The 18917-nt window shown below is 35.5% G+C and overlaps 2 protein-coding genes across 2 annotated transcripts; one reads left to right on the forward strand and one right to left on the reverse strand.

The window, feature by feature from the left end:
- The first annotated feature begins 557 nt into the window (after positions 1-557).
- Positions 558-3928, forward strand: LOC140958648 (small ribosomal subunit protein mL104 (rPPR9)). The gene is made up of 2 exons (XM_073416168.1): positions 558-2249; positions 3669-3928. The coding sequence occupies exon 1, from the start codon at positions 614-616 to the stop codon at positions 2201-2203; it is 1590 nt and encodes a 529-aa protein (XP_073272269.1). The 5' UTR covers positions 558-613; the 3' UTR covers positions 2204-2249; positions 3669-3928.
- Positions 3929-4213: 285 nt separating this feature from the next.
- LOC140958649 (cleavage stimulation factor subunit 50) lies at positions 4214-10296 on the reverse strand. Its single transcript, XM_073416169.1, has 14 exons — positions 10047-10296; positions 9415-9498; positions 9180-9304; positions 8313-8385; positions 8108-8191; positions 7944-8030; positions 7692-7762; positions 6338-6389; positions 6166-6223; positions 5932-6032; positions 5687-5841; positions 5423-5531; positions 4843-4899; positions 4214-4592 (listed from the first exon to the last, which is right to left on the reverse strand). The coding sequence occupies exons 1-14, from the start codon at positions 10161-10163 to the stop codon at positions 4440-4442; spliced, it is 1326 nt and encodes a 441-aa protein (XP_073272270.1). The 5' UTR covers positions 10164-10296; the 3' UTR covers positions 4214-4439.
- Between the last annotated feature and the right edge of the window lie 8621 nt (positions 10297-18917).

An 18917-nucleotide genomic window follows, 5' to 3' on the forward strand; every position in this document is an offset into this window, starting at 1 on the left:
AATTTTTCAAGTAATTTACCAACTCGTCCCACCATTTTTGATGAAGAGGAAGATGATTATGAAGACTGTGTCTGAAAGATTTCTTACTCGATGATTTTACATTGATCTGTTTAAGTTCTGTTATGAGTTATTTTTAGATATGTCAAGACTTTTTTTTGGAGAGCTAGTAACTCTTTTTTTATGTAATTCATTATGTCGTGAAAATACTTTGTTTGTTATTATTAAGTGTGCTCGAAGACATGAATTAGTTTTCTATTGTGTTGTATTTAGAGGTTTTTTTGTTTCATAATTCAGTCATGTGATAAAAAGATTACTGTTTTCATTTAAAAAAATTCGGGTCTCACGGGTCTACCCAGCCCCATTTCGTATTCGGGTGGGATGAGTCCGAAGAATATTTAACTGAGGTAGGACATGTAATAGGTCAAAGTTTTTTTCATGAGACATGCCTCATGTCTTGGGTTTAGCCTTGTCGTTATTAACATCTCTATATTAAGGGCTCAAATACAGAACCCCACCTTAACTACTGTGCACCTCGCCACATCAGATTACTAGTCTTCCCCCCGTTAAACCCTGAAATTCCCTGATTCCAATTTACTGTTCTCTCACACTGAAAATGCGTAAGCCCACATCACCATTAACGCCACTCCAATTACGCCAACTACTTCGCTGCTTCTCTGCGCGGCCAAATCTTCTCCACCAACCTCCGCCGCCGCCGCTCCTTCGACCGTTTCCCACGTCGACTTCGGCTGCCTCTACTCTCCAGTTTTTCTCCCCACGGCACTCTTCATTGAGAATTTTCTCTTCCGTTACAAATGATGGCGGGAGCTTCAATAATAACGCAGAAAAGAATGAAGAGGAAAATAAAAACGTTGCAGAAGATTTTTCCGCTGAGCTTCTGAAAACCCCAGACGAGGAGCCTCTCCCTTTGCCTCAAAGACTGGATCTTTCCTTCTCTCACATCGCCATCACCCCCGCGCTGATCCTTGCCACACTGAATATTTCACCTGATGCAGGGCGAGCGGCCCTTGATTTCTTCAAGTGGTCTAAGTCAAAACCTGATTTTCATCTCGGCGATGAGGTTTATTCCTACTTTGTTGATTATTTTGGTAGAAGGAAAGATTTCAAGGCGGCCCATGAAGTTCTTGTTGATGGCTGTGGAGAAGCTGGGATTAAATGTCTCGAGGCTCTTGTCGATAGGCTGGTTAGGGCTGGCAGGCCAACACACGTAGTGTCATTGTTTGATAGAATGGAAGAAGATTATAGATTCTCGAGGAATGTGGATTCATTGAAGTTGATTGTTACGAGTCTATGTGAGCGTGGATATGCTAGTTATGCTGAAAAAATGGTCAAGAGTTTGGCTAGTGAATTCTTTCCAGATGAGTACATATGTGACACGCTGATAGATGGGTGGTGCGTGGCTGGGAAATTTGATGAAGCTAAAAGATTGGTTGATGAAATGCGTAGGGGAGGATTTGAGATTGGTACATATGCGTACAACTCCATGTTAGATTGTGTTTGTAGGCTTTGCCGAAAGAAGGATCCATTCATACTTCAATCCGAGGCAGAAAACGTGTTGATTGAAATGGAAAGAAAGGGTGTTCCACGTGATGTGGAGACATTCAATGTGCTGATTACTAATTTATGTAAGATTAGAAAAACTGAAGATGCGATGAAACTTTTCTCTAGGATGGGGGAATGGGGATGTTACCCCAATGATACTACATTCCTTGTGCTAATTAAGAGTTTATATCAGGCTGCACGACTCGGGGAAGGTGATGAGATGATGGATAGAATGAAATCTGCTGGATATGCTCTAGATAAGAAGTCTTATTATGAGTTTTTGAAGATTTTGTGTGGGATCGAAAGAATAGATCATGCTATGAGTGTTTTTGCAAAGATGAAGGAGGAGGGTCATGAACCGGGCATTAAAACTTTCGACTTGCTCATGGGAAAGTTGTGTGCTCATGGACGTCTGGATAAGGCGAATGTACTTTACAAAGAAGCTGAGAGCAATGGGGTACCTGTTGAGCCAAAAGCATACAAGGTGGATCCTAGATTTGTGAAGAAGAAAGCTACTACTGCAAAGAAGGAGAAGAAAAGGGAGACACTGCCCGAGAAGATGGCTAGGAAAAGAAGACGGCTTAGAAAGATCAGGTTGAGTTTCGTGAAGAAGCCAAAGCGGGCAACACGTCGAGCTTATTAGTTAATCTCTTTAGCGTTGGAGTGTATAACAAACAATTTTGGAGGAGGTAAAGTTGATCAAATTCTTTATTATCAGCTTTCTCATCTGTTTATCAAGTTTATAGTTTGTTCTAACTTCTAAGACAGTCCACTCTATTTTTAATTATGTTCTTGCTTTTTGTTGAAAATCTCACTTTATGTGATATCCTTGCATGTTATTTTCCTCGGAAAATTGTGTTGTGCTGTCTTTCTCGGGTAAGATATGTGTAGCTCTGAATCTATTTATGTGATGATCATATGAATTGGAAAAAGAAAAACAAAGAGAGAGAAACTGAGAAATCGAGTGAATCATAAGGGGAAAAAGGTCCTCGTGTTTCTATGTTTTTTGGATGTCCTTAATAAGGCTTGCCACGTGCTTTTAGTGGGTACTACTTTGTAGTCTGGACACTATCTTTGGTGAAGTGATGTATACTTTGTTCACGAGCATGAGTTCAATTACATTTTTATGTCAAACTGTTTCTGCATTCTGAGTTGTTCTTCCCTCCTTTTGTATGGTGATATCGTATTTTATGCATGTCATAAAAATTATATACCTTTTTAAAAAACATTATATTGTTTTTGCTTGCACTTTTTTGTTTAATCGATTTTAGTGCTTTATCAACAAAAATCGTGCTTTATCAACAAATAGTCAGTTAAACCACTTCAAATATCTCCGATTCTCCGTACGCATCCAAATTGAATGTATTCCCATCGTGTGGCTATTTTAGCGAGCCTCATGTTTATATTTTGGAACTGAATCTCTCTCTAATGGATGGCACTTGGCTGAAGGTTGGTGTAGTTCCAAACTTGCACTAGATACTCTTCTGTATTGTTTGCTTTTCAGTTTAAAAACTAAAGTTTGGCTAATGCTGTTGTATCAATATCCCTCTCAGTGTGATATCACTATATACTTACCAGAGATTGGTTGAGTACTGTTTTAGGTTCAGGTCCTGGTTGAGGATGAATTTTTCTTCAGTCAACTGTATTAAAATCTGTGCCATTTGTGCTCCAGCAAGTCTGATGGTTTAATTTTGTTTGAAACCTGCATTGGGACTTGGGAGTCTTAAAGTTTTAATGGAACCTTCATTGTTTCGAGTGGTTCTAAATTTCCACAGAATGATTCATACTTGTACAATTTCTTGCCATAGCAGCTGTTATAATGTGTACCACCGATAGCAATTACTTCTGTTTGTTTAGATCAATTTGTTTATTTCAATCACCACATACAATGTGTAAACATAGTTGTTTTGCATCAACATAGTGACGTGTTTAGATGAGTGCTTTTAGATAAGCATGCTCCGCTACTGTAAAAATGTCCTTAAATTTATAAGTTGTAGTTGCTTCCATGCATGGAAGGTTTGTTTCCTGTTCGTTTTTTCGCAACAGTCTGGTATCAAAATGATTGATGGTTACCCTATGTTGATTTTCTTTACAACCATTGCCTGCAGCTTACCGAATTCATCGGTTTCCTTCATGAATCCATCCAAGTGCAGATTTTGAAAGGCGGAGACAAGAATATCGGTTTCTGATTACATTTTCACGGCTAAACTTCGAGACGCTTCTTAGTTTGTTTCTGACATGAATCTGGGGCATAGCCACAAGGTCAACTTTTTTTGTTTCCATAATGAAATAAAATTTCACACCGGATGTATTAGTTCATTAATTTTATTATGTTGAATTACTTTGGACGCAACAGCACTTGAAACTGATGTTAATAATTAAAATCACATCATTTTCAAGAACGATAATTGATTGTTTTTTCTTTTCTGTTTTTTTTATTAACAGTTATTGTATGATGTTGATTCTCAAATACGCTGCTACGCATATGTTACTCGCATAATGGCAACTTCCATCAGCTCTTAATTTTTATTCTCTCTTTAGTGTCATTTAAAGAAGCTTTAGCCGAGAGATGCAGCATCTGCAAAGGTAAATAGAAGCTTGAAATTATCAAAAATTGAAAGCACTTGCATCCAAATTTGAAGGGTAAAGTCCATATTCCAAGCATTCAATTCCAAGTAACCAAGCACAATTTAACAATGATACACGTGTTTGTGAAAAACTTGGACGTGTTGGTGATTTTACATGCATGATGTATCTATATTGAACCTAGGACTCAACAACTGCACTAATTGGACGTCCCCAAAACTCTCATCACAACTTGTAACGAGTGTAAACCACCTAACAATTCAAGTTGTGGGAGTTTTTCTAACTTTTTTCATTCAGGTTTCTTTCCAGAATCTCAATGACCTGTCAGTTCCACATGTGACAAATGATGACTCTACGGGGGAATGCTCGAGCCAACGAGGCATGCCAATATGGTTTGATGGCCATCTAGCTACTCTCTCAGTCGTAAGAGCATCCCATATAACAATCTGCAGAGCAAAAAATATCACCAATCACGAAGGGAAGAATTTGGAACTCTCTATACTAACACCCCCATCCGCCAATATATGCCGGGTGCACTGATTACCATTGCATTATCACAAGGGAGATGCATAAGTTGATAAGACCAATACAAGATGTATATAATCCAATGGTACTCTAGATAACACCTTTACGTATATCATTGGGTGTAGCGTAAAAGAACCTGAATCAACTGTTAACATTCATACGGGAAACAACCTCATTACTCGCTTCATCGATGGAGAGAACAAATTCTTCCGTTACATTAAAGACAGCCTGCGACATAAAATGTTTTGATGGAACTTATTCAACATAAATCAATGTACAAGTACGTGTACCATAATTTGATTATTAAGTTTGAAATGCATAACCTCAATCGATGCAGCAATAATAAACACTGAAATTTAGTGATAAAATATTTTGTGATGCATGACATTACCTAGTCATTATCTTCCAAAACAAATTTTGCATAAAAAAAAGGTATCCACGCATGATTGTCCAAACTCCAGCAGCAAATAAAAATGAATAATTAGACCCTGCTCTGATGCAACTAGGAAGGGATTTTCACTAATTTCTATTTATAAAAGTTGGTTGACAAAAATATGAACTAATCTTGTTCTAGAGCCCACGGCATTAAGGGAGTTGAGCCCAAAAATAATTTGCAAAAACTTCAATAATTGTAAAGCTTTCCAGCCAGTAGATATATGTTGACAAGCAGAAAAATAAAACTACATATCAAAGGAACATTTGATGCAATGAAAATTGGGTAGTGCGACAACAATCATGAAAAATAACCTACTTGGCACCGCAACTGTGTATGAGTGGATCCAAAATATTGTTTGACTAATCTACCCGTGCCAACTTCCCAGAGATTTACGACGGAATCCTTTCCAGATGAGAGAAGATACCTAAGAAAAAACTCAAAATGAGATATTAAGCAGAATTTATGCACACAGGTCCTAGAATAAGTAAAAATGCGGTAATATTGATGTATCTCTTGAAAGAGTTGCGGTTCACAAGGACAAAGAACTCCATACAGACTGTAATATTATCCAATCTCTACCTTTGATCTTTCGTGAAATTTGCACTGGTGGTTTCTGCTGTTCCATGTGCATTCAGAATCGAACGGATACAATGACCAGTTACCCCATCCCAAATACGAATGGCACCATCTTTTGATGCTGTAACATAAATGCCACCTGTTGATGAATACCTGATCTGCATAAGAAAGCAATTTGAGAGATACAGCTCAACAGAGACAGGAAACACGATGGAAGATCGGATCCTTCATTTTTTGAAGGATAATACCTGATTTATGGCTCCACTGGCACCAATCTCTTGAACAGTTGCTGGAAGGTAGCACTGAAAGGTGTTAACATCGTACAAGTGTGGGATTGGATGGTCAGTTCCTGTAATTAACTGAAGCTTTATAAGATTCCGATTTTTCAACCACAACACACAATGTGTTCAATAAAAAACATAACAGTTTACAGAGTCAAATAACAATAACCCCACTGTTGCAATAAAAATTAAAATAATAACCTGCCAAAAGAAAATCTCCAGATGGATGAAAAGATACAGACCTCACATTGTGAGTATCCTGTTGAACGATGAGAAAATTCAGATCTATGACAAACATAAGGACATAACAATAATTACAATCTTCATAACCAAACACCATATTTAAATATGGGCAAATATAAGAAATGATAACCTGAATAATTCTGAATGCCTTCCTTGCAACCGGTCTTGAAAAATCAAAGAACCTGGTATTGCAAAGCGTCATATAAATGTCTCGTGCAGCACATCAACCCTAAATTTCTCTCCCTCTATAACACCCATTATCATTGGGTGATCATGGTGTTTAAGGTAGTTTGACATATAAGTATCGGTATGAATACTGACAAAATGTAAAAAGAAGGCAATCCTGTTCATGAGGAGTCTATGACAAGGGTTGGAAGTCGACTAGCATTGGTAATAGCAGGTGGACTAGGAGCAGTTGTAGTACCCTTTTGCATTGAGAAATGTTACTACTTCTGTAGTTATCAATGGCTTCACTGCGAACCTTTTGGAGATTTATATGTCCCGTCCCTCACACACATACATGTGTCTGCGTGTATGCTTTATGTCGGTCAGATATATGTGTTCTGGTGTTCATGTATTTTGGGGATATTACATTAAATTATAGATGGCCACACCCACACATACAACAGTAGTATGCATATTTCGGCTATTATTGGGATACTCCAGCTTGTTGGAGAACCATGCCAAAATTTGATTAAGCCTAGCACAAAATCGTATTTACAAAGATGCACATTTGGATTCACCAAAGTTGTCGCCCAAAAGTTCTATTATTTTGATTGTTGGATTGATCATCCAACACAATAAAAGTACTTCATGCCTTTCCTCAAGTCTCGTGGCATTGTTATGTTGTGTCCTAGAGCACAAAAGCATGATGCCGACCATAAAGTTGGTACAGGTTTTATAACTCACATTTGGATTAGTACATATTAATAATTTGTTGGTAGCTTTGAAGTGATTTTATGGTTTTTAACCATGGGTTTTAGGATTTAACTGTAATTGTAGTGTTAACTTAATTTTATAGATTATTTGACATGGAAAATATTTATAGGAAATTATTTATGTCACATTTGACATCAAAAGGCAATTGGAGGTGAAATCCAAGTCAATCACCCTAGATACATCAAATTTGGGCAAGAAAACAGGGTGGCTATTTAAAATGACATGCGCATGCTATGGTCCTAAGTTGAATCCTAATTGAGGATTAACTAGTCCTATGTTGGTTCAAACAGGAACATAAGGTATTTGGCTACTTGCTGAAAGAAAATTTGTAAACAACCTACTACGTGTCCCACAATCTGAAAACAAAAATTGTTTTGTCTAATTAAACCTATAGTGTTTATCATTGTATATATTACTCATGGCGAGGATCCCAAATCCGCACATGCCCTCCCTCTCTTAAACTTTTTTCATTAGATGTGAAGACCAATAAATTTTTCCAATCCATGGTGAGCACCAAAATAATTTCAAAGACAAATATAACATACTTTATTGTGCGATCCTTGGCACCAGAAATCAAAATAGGGTTTTGAGGATGGAAATCCAAATCATTGATAGGCTGCAGCCGTAAGATAAGCCCATTAGAAATGGAGGAACGCACATGTCTTACTTGAGAGAGAATCTCAGTTAGAAAGTAATGTCGTCATCAAATACTTCGCAGAGATATAATACTGGACATATAAGCATATGTTTGTTTCATGTGGCTGAATATTAAGATAAAATATATTTTGAATGTTTACTTGTAAGTGATCATAAAATGTCCAAGTTACAGGTCGCACGGGAACATCTCTTGTATCCGGAAGCATCATTTGCTTCACTTTTGATATCTGCGAGACAAAATCTGAAATCAATGAGCAGGAGAAAATTGATTTGAGCAGGTCGGTATCTAGGGGGGAATCAACACCTCGAAGAGCTTAATTGACGTGTCTGCACTTCCAGTTGCAAGAAATCTTCCATCAGGGCTGAACCTTGCACATCTAGCAACATTCTACATAAATGGAACTTAACTTCACTGAAAGAGATTATTCGAGCATATTTCCAGTGAAGTAAAAGCTCTTGCCCAAATAGAAGTAGTGTTCCTACATTTAAACTTTACAAGGATTGTTTACCTTGTGTTCTGAAATATGCCGTGTTTCATGCTTTGGAAAGGTCTTTGATGCTCCTTTTGTATCATGCACAGCACTGGTTAACACAAAACATTTGTAATACTCATCATTTAGAAATATCACAAATCCCTATGGTAAAAAAAAATCCAAATTAAATAAATATGATCAACGGTGTTGAATAATATATCAATTTCTATTTCTACGTAAAAGTGCCGCCACTGGTCAGATTAGTAACCTCGAGCAACTAATATAATGGCAACAACAAGAGCAGACGTTTTATCTGGTGCTGCAAAGATGTCATATGCACCGAAACAAGAAAATAGAGGAACAAAAGAAGATATCAGAACATTAAATTCTGAGCATTATGAACCTATAGTTATTTAAAAACAGGAAGATATGCATCACTTTCAAGGTTATCACATAACGAACTATTCTGAGCATTATGAATCTATGGTTATAAAGAGAATTTTGCAATTGGTTGGAACTGTTGATCTTATAGATTTTCTAACCCTAACATCCCATGGAGCTCCTCTAGGAAACGACAACCTTTCACTCACATACTAATCACATTTTTCGTTGGATTATAGTCCCTACGGCTCAGTTGATTTCAGTAGTTCCGTGATGCTGATAACCGAAAACTAAACTGATTATTTATTGATATATACAGCTTACAACTATTCTTATACATGGTGGAAAGACATCAATACCAAGCTCTGTGCAGGTTAAATCTACAGATAATCAATATCTTATTAACTAAAGATCTATATTTTCAATATAAGAGGGATGGAATCAACATTTTCACATCAAACAAGCATGCCTTAAGACATGCACGTCAATACCATATCATAACAGCATGATCAAATGATTCACCTGAAATCTACACCAACAACTCGAGGAGCAGGTATTGAGCCATATCCAGCAGGTACGCTTGAATCAAACAAAGTAGTTGAAGATACCCCCCCACTCAGCATCTCATCTTTCTCCACTGCAAGACCCTGTTGAAAACATAGAACCATCACAATTATCTTTTTAATCTCTTACTACTTCATTTTCTAATTTTGTGATTGTGTGATATAAAACACAATAATTCACAAAACCAACTAACCTTGGCAACCAACTCCTGGAGTTTGTTAAGAGGTGCTTCAACATTTAGTGGTGTCATTGTAGCTGATGCAACTGCACTTGCTGCCTGGACAAGAGGGGGAAAAAGTAAAAAAAAATTGAATGTGTTAATTGAGCAGAAAAACTTATTACGGGAATACCATGCACAAAAATAGATGTATATCATTGGCAATTATGGGCATGCTCCCAAGAGGAAGTAAATCTCAGAGTTCTCTAGCGATAACAGCGGTGACCTTCGCGCTAGCAGCAAACAATGACAATTTCCTCAATCAGTCTGCCAGGGCATTTTGAATTCTTACAAACAATTCTTGCTTATCTATTTTCATCCCAAATTCACGCTTAGCTCAAAGCAACATAAATGATACGTAGCATGCCAATCTAGCAAACTCGCAAGTTAGCAGTTCATGTGGGCTGGAAATTGCTTACTTTCTTAATAGATAAACCAACTACAAGAACTTCCTTCCCAAAATTTCAAGTGATTCCTAACTCCCATCTTATTTCCATTGATCATGCATATCAACTCAGTTACTCAGAATATCATTACTAGTAGCTACACAACTAAGTAGATATGCAGAAATCGCTGGATAATTGAACTCAATCGCAAGAAATAGCAACCTGATTGAAATTGTTGTCACGGAGATGGGCAACAATGAGCGCATTGACATGGCGGTAAAGTTTGCCGTCCTGCAATGTCTTCTCCAATCCACTGGCGTTGAGGCCGCTGCTATCCATTTGGGAATTATCTCTCCCACAACTTGTCCTAGGGTTTTATAAAACCCTATCAGCAGCAATTGGCAGATTTGGCTGAAACGGATTGGGAATTATTTCGAACATGGCCATGTAGCTTGGCGGATTATTAATTTTGAATATTTGAGTTACGGAGAATTATATATTTATTTTTATGTTGTTGGTCCTCAAATCTTATTTTTAATTAAGCTATACTCCTTTGTCCCTAAAAAATTAGTTTAATAAATAGGTCTTGATAAATTTGAAATCCGGAATTCAAACTTGTGAATTGCTTAACCAGTTGTGGCCGACAACATCTTTTAGTTGGTGTACCACTAGTTAGTAATTTGCCATATTGTGGCGGTTGAGTGGTTCATCCTCCACTAATGGAGTATTAGATCACATGCATTCTTTACCTTTGTCGTGGAATCTTTACTTTTTTATGGTCCTCGGGGAAAACGTGACTTGTGTGGGTCTTCACCAGTTGGAGTTGTCTCTGCATTATGTTTTCGGTCAGATATGAGCCAAAACTTTTCCTGAATTCTGGCTTTTTCTGGTTTGGTCATTCTGGATATATTCTTCCTGACCATTTGTTGTTCCACATAAGATTTTTCTTTTTTCAAATATTTCTTCTACAAAGCTTGATATTTAACAGAAAAGATTCATTTACAGAATTTTGATAAAACTTAAACGAAAACTTGATTTTTTCTATATATGTGAGATAGACCCATAATCCACATGCTCGTCTAGTGGAGATGTCTTCTTCAATGAGTGATGAAACAAATGGTGTTTCATTCTCCGGAAAATCCTTGATGAACTTCTGAATGTTCATGTCTGGTGTTCTCAATTTGATGAAGTGAAAGGCTTCATGTGAGCCTTTTCCGGATTGTTCTTGAAATGTCTACTACTCGTTTTTTTATAAAATATAATAGAATTTTTTTCTTCTTTATGCTTTCGGCCGACTATAAGTATATACATATATATAATTTTGGTTATTTAAAATAAACCAACCAACCTATTATTTGAAAATCCAAAAGAACGCAGTGCAAAACATAAAGTCGTAAACCGTCAAACCAAACTTAAAACTAGCATTTTTCTATAATAGCATAAACTCTCCTATCAAAACATCTCAAAAACATAAAAGTCATAAAATCTTTAAAATAATCTTTAAATCATAATAATGCAGAAAAACTAACAAAGGTCATCGGGTTATGTGCATCATCAGTCCAGCTAGTTCAATCATCAAGTCCTCCAACATCATCGAAATCATGTTCACTTGTATCAATCACACCTAGTGGGTCTAATGAGTCAGCAAACCTTAACCATGATAGCAAGTAATACAAATACATTCACATACGACAATGAAAATACTTTTAATAAAAATAGCTTTTCATGATATGCATACTTTAAATTTTTTTCGTTTCATCATATCATTTTCCTTTCCTCATAAACATATACATATACATTCCCTTTAAGGTTAATTTCGTTCATTAATTGTGACCATCCTTTCATCCTTCGGTCAATTGATCAATTTCAGCTGTAACCATGGTACCAGGCGGCGAGGCGACATTAACCACTTTTCTGTTATGTGCCTTGGCCTATAGTCGACGGGGATATCAGCGATACTCTCACTCGTCAACTTAGCCTTGGTCTTACATATCATCAAATTCGGTCATTGGGTTCCCACGGGGCTTTGTCCCATAAACGGGTTCCACTGGGGCTTCGTCCCTCACGAATCTCCATTTCCTTACCGTTACAATTAATCACTCCCTTCCAAAATATTTTTCCTCATTTCCATCACTTTATAAAAATAAATGCAATAATATCAATTTCTTTTAAACCAAGCATACAACACATCTTTTAGCATTTATCGTTTTTCATCATAAAATTTCGTAATCTTTCAAAATAAATATTTTAACATTCATTACAGCATTCAGGGCACTGCCAGGACATTTAACATTTTTCAGGTGTAAAATGACTGTTTTACCTCTGAAACCTTAACTTTCCCAATTTACCTTTGGACCTTAAAAAGACGACCCAAATCCATCCAAACTTAACATAACACCTTAAAATACACCCATAAAAATTTCTTAGTCGTAAACTTAAGCTCCTCAACTAATTTCTTAATTCGTTTTACAACTTCAACCTACGTCTTGGTTTTAACCTGAATTGACTCAAAACTTAATCAAACTTTACCAAACTTGAACCATATCTTATTAACATCTAACTAACCTTTTTTCAACCAAATTCAAGCCGTTTATAATCCTCAGAATAGCCTACACAACCTCTGGAATTTTCTGCCCATATTTCGAAAACCCTAACCTTAACCAACCATATATTCATTCGACCCTTGACCCTAACCGAGAGTGGACCAGACCCTGACCAACGCTCCTAGGACCTAGAAAGAGCCCTTAACAAGCTGCTGGACCAGCCTATACAGCCCATGCACTTGCAACCATAAGTTGTACCCCTACAAGCCTTACGCGATCATGCCTCACGCTCCATGCCCTAGCCCTTGCACTAGCCGCCACTTCACCCCTCTTGGACCATGACTCGACCCCCTAGGGATCTCTAGACACGTCCCAACAGCAGTTAGCAGCCTGCTCCTTCCTATCCACCAAATCGAAACCTTAGCCCTCTTACAACCCAAATTTTCGCTCAACATAATTCCATTCTTGTCCAGCCTTTAACCATGCCTCTTATGACCCTTAAACTCCTCTTCATAACCCTACCATGGCAGCTCTTTTTTGCAACAAAAACATGGATTTAAAAGTAAGAAAACTCAAGTTTTGATCGTGTATTGTCATAAAAACGAAAATATAAGAAAGTGTATCATATTTTTCATGCAATCATGTTAAATACACATAATATGGTATGAATGATGAGTGAAGGAAGATTAAGGTGTGTCTTTGCGTGTTTCACGCACGAAAACAATCCTTGACGTGAGGGAAGTTGGTGGAGAGACGGGAACTTGCTGCGTTTTTGTCCTTCAAACTCACGTGAACATGCCCTAACTCGGTGTGTGTGCGTGTTGCTGCTGTTGGAGAGAGTCCTAGTTCCTTATGATATTCTGTGCGTGAGTTTGGCTTGGAAATTAGGGTTTAGGAGATAAAAGTTTGATATAAATAATGGTATATTAAGCTATGCCCAATAATCTAGGTATAATAGGCCCATTAGAATGTAGGAAAATTATTTCGTTTAGGGAAGTTTTCGAAAATATTAGCCGAGTCCCCAAAAAGTCCTTATTTTAGTCAAAAATCGATTACCGGTTTAAAATACGACTCGGCGAGTAAAAACATCTCACAAAGCACCATTTTCGAAAATTTTATTTAAAATATACCATATATTAAATAATTAAAAATAATCATTTAATAAAAATATTTTCCCTTTATGTCCCAGGTCTCCGTTCCTCGAACGCGTCTCGAATAACCTTTAAAATACGATTTATTCATTCTAATGTAAAACTTTATTTTAAACATGTACACATGTCTACCACATTCAATAAGTACAATTAAAATAATTTAATTAAGTATTTTTCATTTGTCCTATATTTGCACGCAGTTGAGTTACGTTATCGTATTTTGGACCTTACAGTTCTGGTGCAGCACTAAAAAAGTAAAGCTCTATGATATCTCCTCTTGAAAAATAATTATTTGCACATATTTCATGAATAGCTTCCTGGATCTATTTTGATAGTGCTGAGAATTCTGGGAAGCTGGGTGATGTATAAACTGATGAAGATCCCCAAATTCATACAATGATTTTACCTCTTGGGATAGGAATTTGATTTAATCCATATCCTATGATACTTTCCTACTACGCCAACTTGGATTGTGGCTGGGTTGATACTGTTCTTATTTTCAATTTCTCTCAGTTCTGTTGATATACATGAAATAGAGAAACTATAAGCTCTTTAGTACCAACCTTAAATTTTCCCTTGTCAGTTTGAGGTCTAACATTGATCTTTCCTTCTTCAATCTCCGAGGTGAAGGGTTTACTTGATGGTTCTAGATAAGGATCTGGAGTTTTAATTTTTGTTTTTACCGACTCATCTAAAGATGATCCCGACTTAGCACTTGCGTTAGGGGTACTTGAATCCCCTGCTCCAGATATAGAGCCCTACACTCAAAAATTCTCCAATTGAGAAACCAGTGGCTTCTCAATAGCATGGAGGATCGACTTTTGTAATACAGAACATAGCTGATTATAAGCATGTAAACAACATGTTATTTGATCAGAGACAATGCTCTTATGAACTTGTTGTAACTTACCCGCAACTTCTGCATTTAGGGCAAACTTATTGAATTCGATTTGAAGCATTTCAAGGTGTTCTCCCAAATGCCTCTGCATTTTCATGATGACAACGATGTTAGGGTTGTCCATCTCGTGATAAGAAATCTACAAGAATATTTTCATGAGATTTAATAATAACAATATAAAAAATATAATCTTGACACAAAGCCTACCATCTCAATAATTTAGCCTTTTCGGTTTAGAGTCAATTCTATTTTTCAATGAAGCTTTAACTTGTGTTATCAATATTTAACGTAAATTTCTTTGTAAGTAAAAATAATGACCATTTTTTAAAAGTTATTTTTACTGCATAAAATTTATTTTTGTTGATATGTCATCTTACGCTTTCTGCATCTGAGAATAGTCTGCTGCCTATAATGATAACTGACATCTATATATAATATTATATCATCTTCATCTTGAGGAATAACCATTTTTGGGAGATTTTTGCCAATCTCTTTTATTGTTTTAATCTTTTTGTGTATTTTTTTTGTCCATAGGATCTTGCATCCTTCTTAATAATAGATTTAACATTTTTTTTTGTTTTGCTAGATTTTTTTATGAACATTACAGCAAAGTTAACAATTCCTAAAAAACTTTGAAGTTGTTTATTATCTTTGAGTTTTTGTGAAAAATTATGCACCTTTTCCACAATGTGTTCTTGCAGAATTATTCCCGACTCATCAATTTATATTATAAAAAATTCAATTTTGCTTTTTGCGATGACTGTCTTCTTTTTCTATAATACTAGTATTTTTTTACACACCTTAGAGAAAATATGTAAATGTTTACTATGCTCATATTGATAGGATTAAGCGCTTACCACTAGACCAAAAGCTACAGTTGTTAGCCAAAACACAACTTTATTTGCTTATACTTGTGGCAGCGCATAGTGCACCCACTTGTATGCTAATGGGTCGGGCTGTTAGGCCCATGAGTTCGGAGATTTGCGTGTCTATCTGCTAGTACTGTCTGATATCCCTTAGAGATCAGTTGATAGGATCAATTAGGGGGGATCATCGTTGAGCTACAATAGTTAGGTTATTGAAATATTGAACTCCGATTAATTAAATCAAGTTTAGTTTTCAACGGAAGACACTCAAAATAATCCTTAGTAGAAACCGATTAAACATTTTGTAAAGCATTTAAAATATATGTAAGTTGAATGATCAAAAATATTTTGATCGAAGCATTTTATCAATCATTTTGTATGCAATATTTTGATATTTGAAAAATGCATATTTAAAATAATGGAAATGATAAGTAAATGCAATAAACAAATAGACACGAATTTGTTTATGGATGTTCGGAGACTTCAAATGCTCCTACGTCACGACTTCTTCCCCTTGGGAATGATCCATTATAAGACTTTGATTTATACAACACCTTGTTCAAACCCATTTCAACTTAAGACTTATCTCTTGCCTAATTGAAACTCCTAGCATACTCTCGATTGTAGGCTGCAACCTCACAATCCGCATAATGTTTAACGTCTCTTATGTCAAGACTACAAACATAATCTTTAAAATCTTTGTGTGAAGACTCACTCAACTAAACTTTGAATTTCAACTCTCTTGTATATGTGTGAGTGATTGTATGTGAGGAATTTATCCTTTACAATGTACATCTCAAATGTATCATCACACAAGGGCTTGTGCTCTCAACTAGCAGATTTATTCATGCTAACTGCTCATGCTTTTAATCATCTTCAAAAGCTCTAGTTTGATCTTCAAGATGTTGTATTTATAGGCCCCAACAATGATATATACATTAGACAAAAGAATATGACCGCTTGAAAAGTTTTTGTACTGTTTCTGAAATTACAACGGTCAAATTCGCCTTGCTGGACATTTTCCCGAGCTTAAACTGATCAACTAGTCAACTTTGGTCAACTGGTCAGCAACTCAACTGATTCAGCAGCTCAATTGGTTCAGTTCAATTGGTCAGCTGCTCAACTGGTCAGCTGCTCAACCGGTTCAGCAGTTCAACTGGTTTAGCTCAACTAGTGTGCTGAAATCAGTCTCGCTCATTTCAGTTTGTGCAGAACCAGTAGTTTCATCGTCATTTATCAACATTTTAAGCTTTGATTCAGACTTTGACTTCTGAAGCTGATTAGTAGATCATCGTCTTATCTTTTCAGTACATACTGAATCTTTTCATTCCAATAATCGAGCTGAGAGATATAGCCAAAATATCATAATTGCTCATACCCAACTGATTATTGTTTTGGTGCAATCAGTTTGGTCATTCAGTGATCAGTTTGATCTAGATAACATCTGATTTTGCCCAACTGACGTGAAGTACGACTTGTTTCAAATTGATTTTTCTGACCAGTCGAGTTGGCAAGTTGTCATTTGAATCATCCAGCTGAGAGATATCATTAAAATACCGAAACTCGTCAGAAATTCAGTTTGGCTAAATTCAGTTTCAGTTTCCTTCTTGTGTTTGCAACTTCACACGTGAACAAAAATGTTAGAAATACAATAACAATTTTAGCTAACATCAAAATCAAGATTACAAACATGAAATGTTCCAACACATACATATTTTTATATGCTACTAAAATATCATCAATATAAACAAACCTAAATTTAAAATAATCTTTAAATAGATTATCTATCTTTCTTTGAAATATCTTGGATGAATTAGCCAGTCTCACTTGTCAAATATAGTGACCTTGTGGTATGGAGAAAACTGTGGATTTCTTGATTTCTTCTTTCATCCGAATTTTATGGAATCCAAACTTACAATAGAATTTAGAGAATATTTTGGCTTTGTGTATACAACTAATTAAATGTTCTCTACTAATATAAAATACCCATCAAACTCAAAAAATTTATTAATTTCTTGATAATTAATTACTAATATGAGCTTGTTCTTTTTTATTTCACCGTTATTTCTTACCAGAAAACCTGGATTATTGTATATTGATATTTCTGCTTTGATTAAACCAATATTTAAATGTTCCTTGATAATAAATAATCTGCACATCCTTTTGTAAGGCCCTCGCGTCGTATTATCGTAAATCGTATTTTGATTCTCGATAATTCATGATATTTGTCATATTTTTCAGTGTATTAAGTATATAATTGACAATAAAAGTGAGAAAATATGTTTTATAATGAAGGATTGGATTAGTATTTGATTTCTATTTGAAAAGTATGTTAACGACAATGGAGAAGTGAGACTTGTTATGATTTCTAGCATAATAATCTGAGTACTAGTTCAAATAAGATGAAATTAATTTCATTAGAAAGATAATACATAGCAATAAAAATTTTATGTTTTGAGTTTTATCTAAATCCATTCGAAAATAGAGTCAAAATCACCTCGAAATGTATCGTGTGTATTGAAGTTACTACATTGACATATTTAGGAGAATGGGCATAACTTTTGTGTGCAATGCTTAAATTGAGTGAGGCTAACGGAAAATGAAAGCTAATACATAGATCTCCAATTTTTATGTTGACAATTTTTGCTAATTCAAAGTGCAAAATAAAGTTTCTGATAGAAAAAAACGTGCACCTGTGTAGTGAAGACACGAGCCCACGCAACAAACTCTGCCAAACACCTTCCAGACAGCAACAGGCGGGCGCCACGGTCGAAATCATGTAGCAGGCGCCAAAATTTTGCACCCACGTACCGCTTTAGCTGCATGAGATTTAAGGTTGATAAGGATTGTTTTGGCCATTATTTTCAGATCTTCTAGTCCAATCATTTCTATAGTTGTCATCGGCTTAATTTTTTTTCTCAAACAGTTTTAATCAGATGTATTATTTTTTCTTCGTAGATTTAAGGTTTTGACATTACTCTTTGGTGTAATAAGGTTTCAGAAACAAATAATGGTGGTAACTTTCCTTCAAAGATTTTTTTACTAGAACTTAGTTATTGTTATAGAGCTTGACTTTTTGTTTAAATATATTTTAATGTTCCAAGAATTTCTTCTTATTTTTCAAGGATTTTTTCAATTTTATGTGGTAAATAGTATAACTGATTGTCATAGTTTTGTATTATCTTTTGGATCTCTCTAAGATCTTCGAGACTATTTATAGTAATCTATTACTTTGAATAATAAGTTTACCTTAGGATTCTGATGTATTCCTCTTTGCTCCTAATGTCTAACATTGATTAGCTCTTCTTGTAAATATTCTAAAGTATTAGAATAAGTCTTGTAAATATTTAATCTTGAACATAAGTTCGGATCCATAATTTTTGAGAAATCCTCCTCAAATATTTAATTACAGAGCAATAATAACATTGTATATTGGAAATAATTTTAACTCGACTCTAATATCATTTCTGGCCCAATTATAAAACCAATTATATTTTCTTATATTTGTCAAAATTGAAGAGTTCAAACTAAAATTTTATGTCATAGGAAGTAAATCATAAAGTGAAACTTGAATTTGATATTTTTCTCTAATTTACCATGTTAAATCCCCTTATTATTATTATTATTATTATTAT

This window comes from Primulina huaijiensis, chromosome 15, assembly GCF_012295235.1.
Source record: "Primulina huaijiensis isolate GDHJ02 chromosome 15, ASM1229523v2, whole genome shotgun sequence".
NCBI classification, from domain to species: domain Eukaryota; kingdom Viridiplantae; phylum Streptophyta; class Magnoliopsida; order Lamiales; family Gesneriaceae; genus Primulina; species Primulina huaijiensis.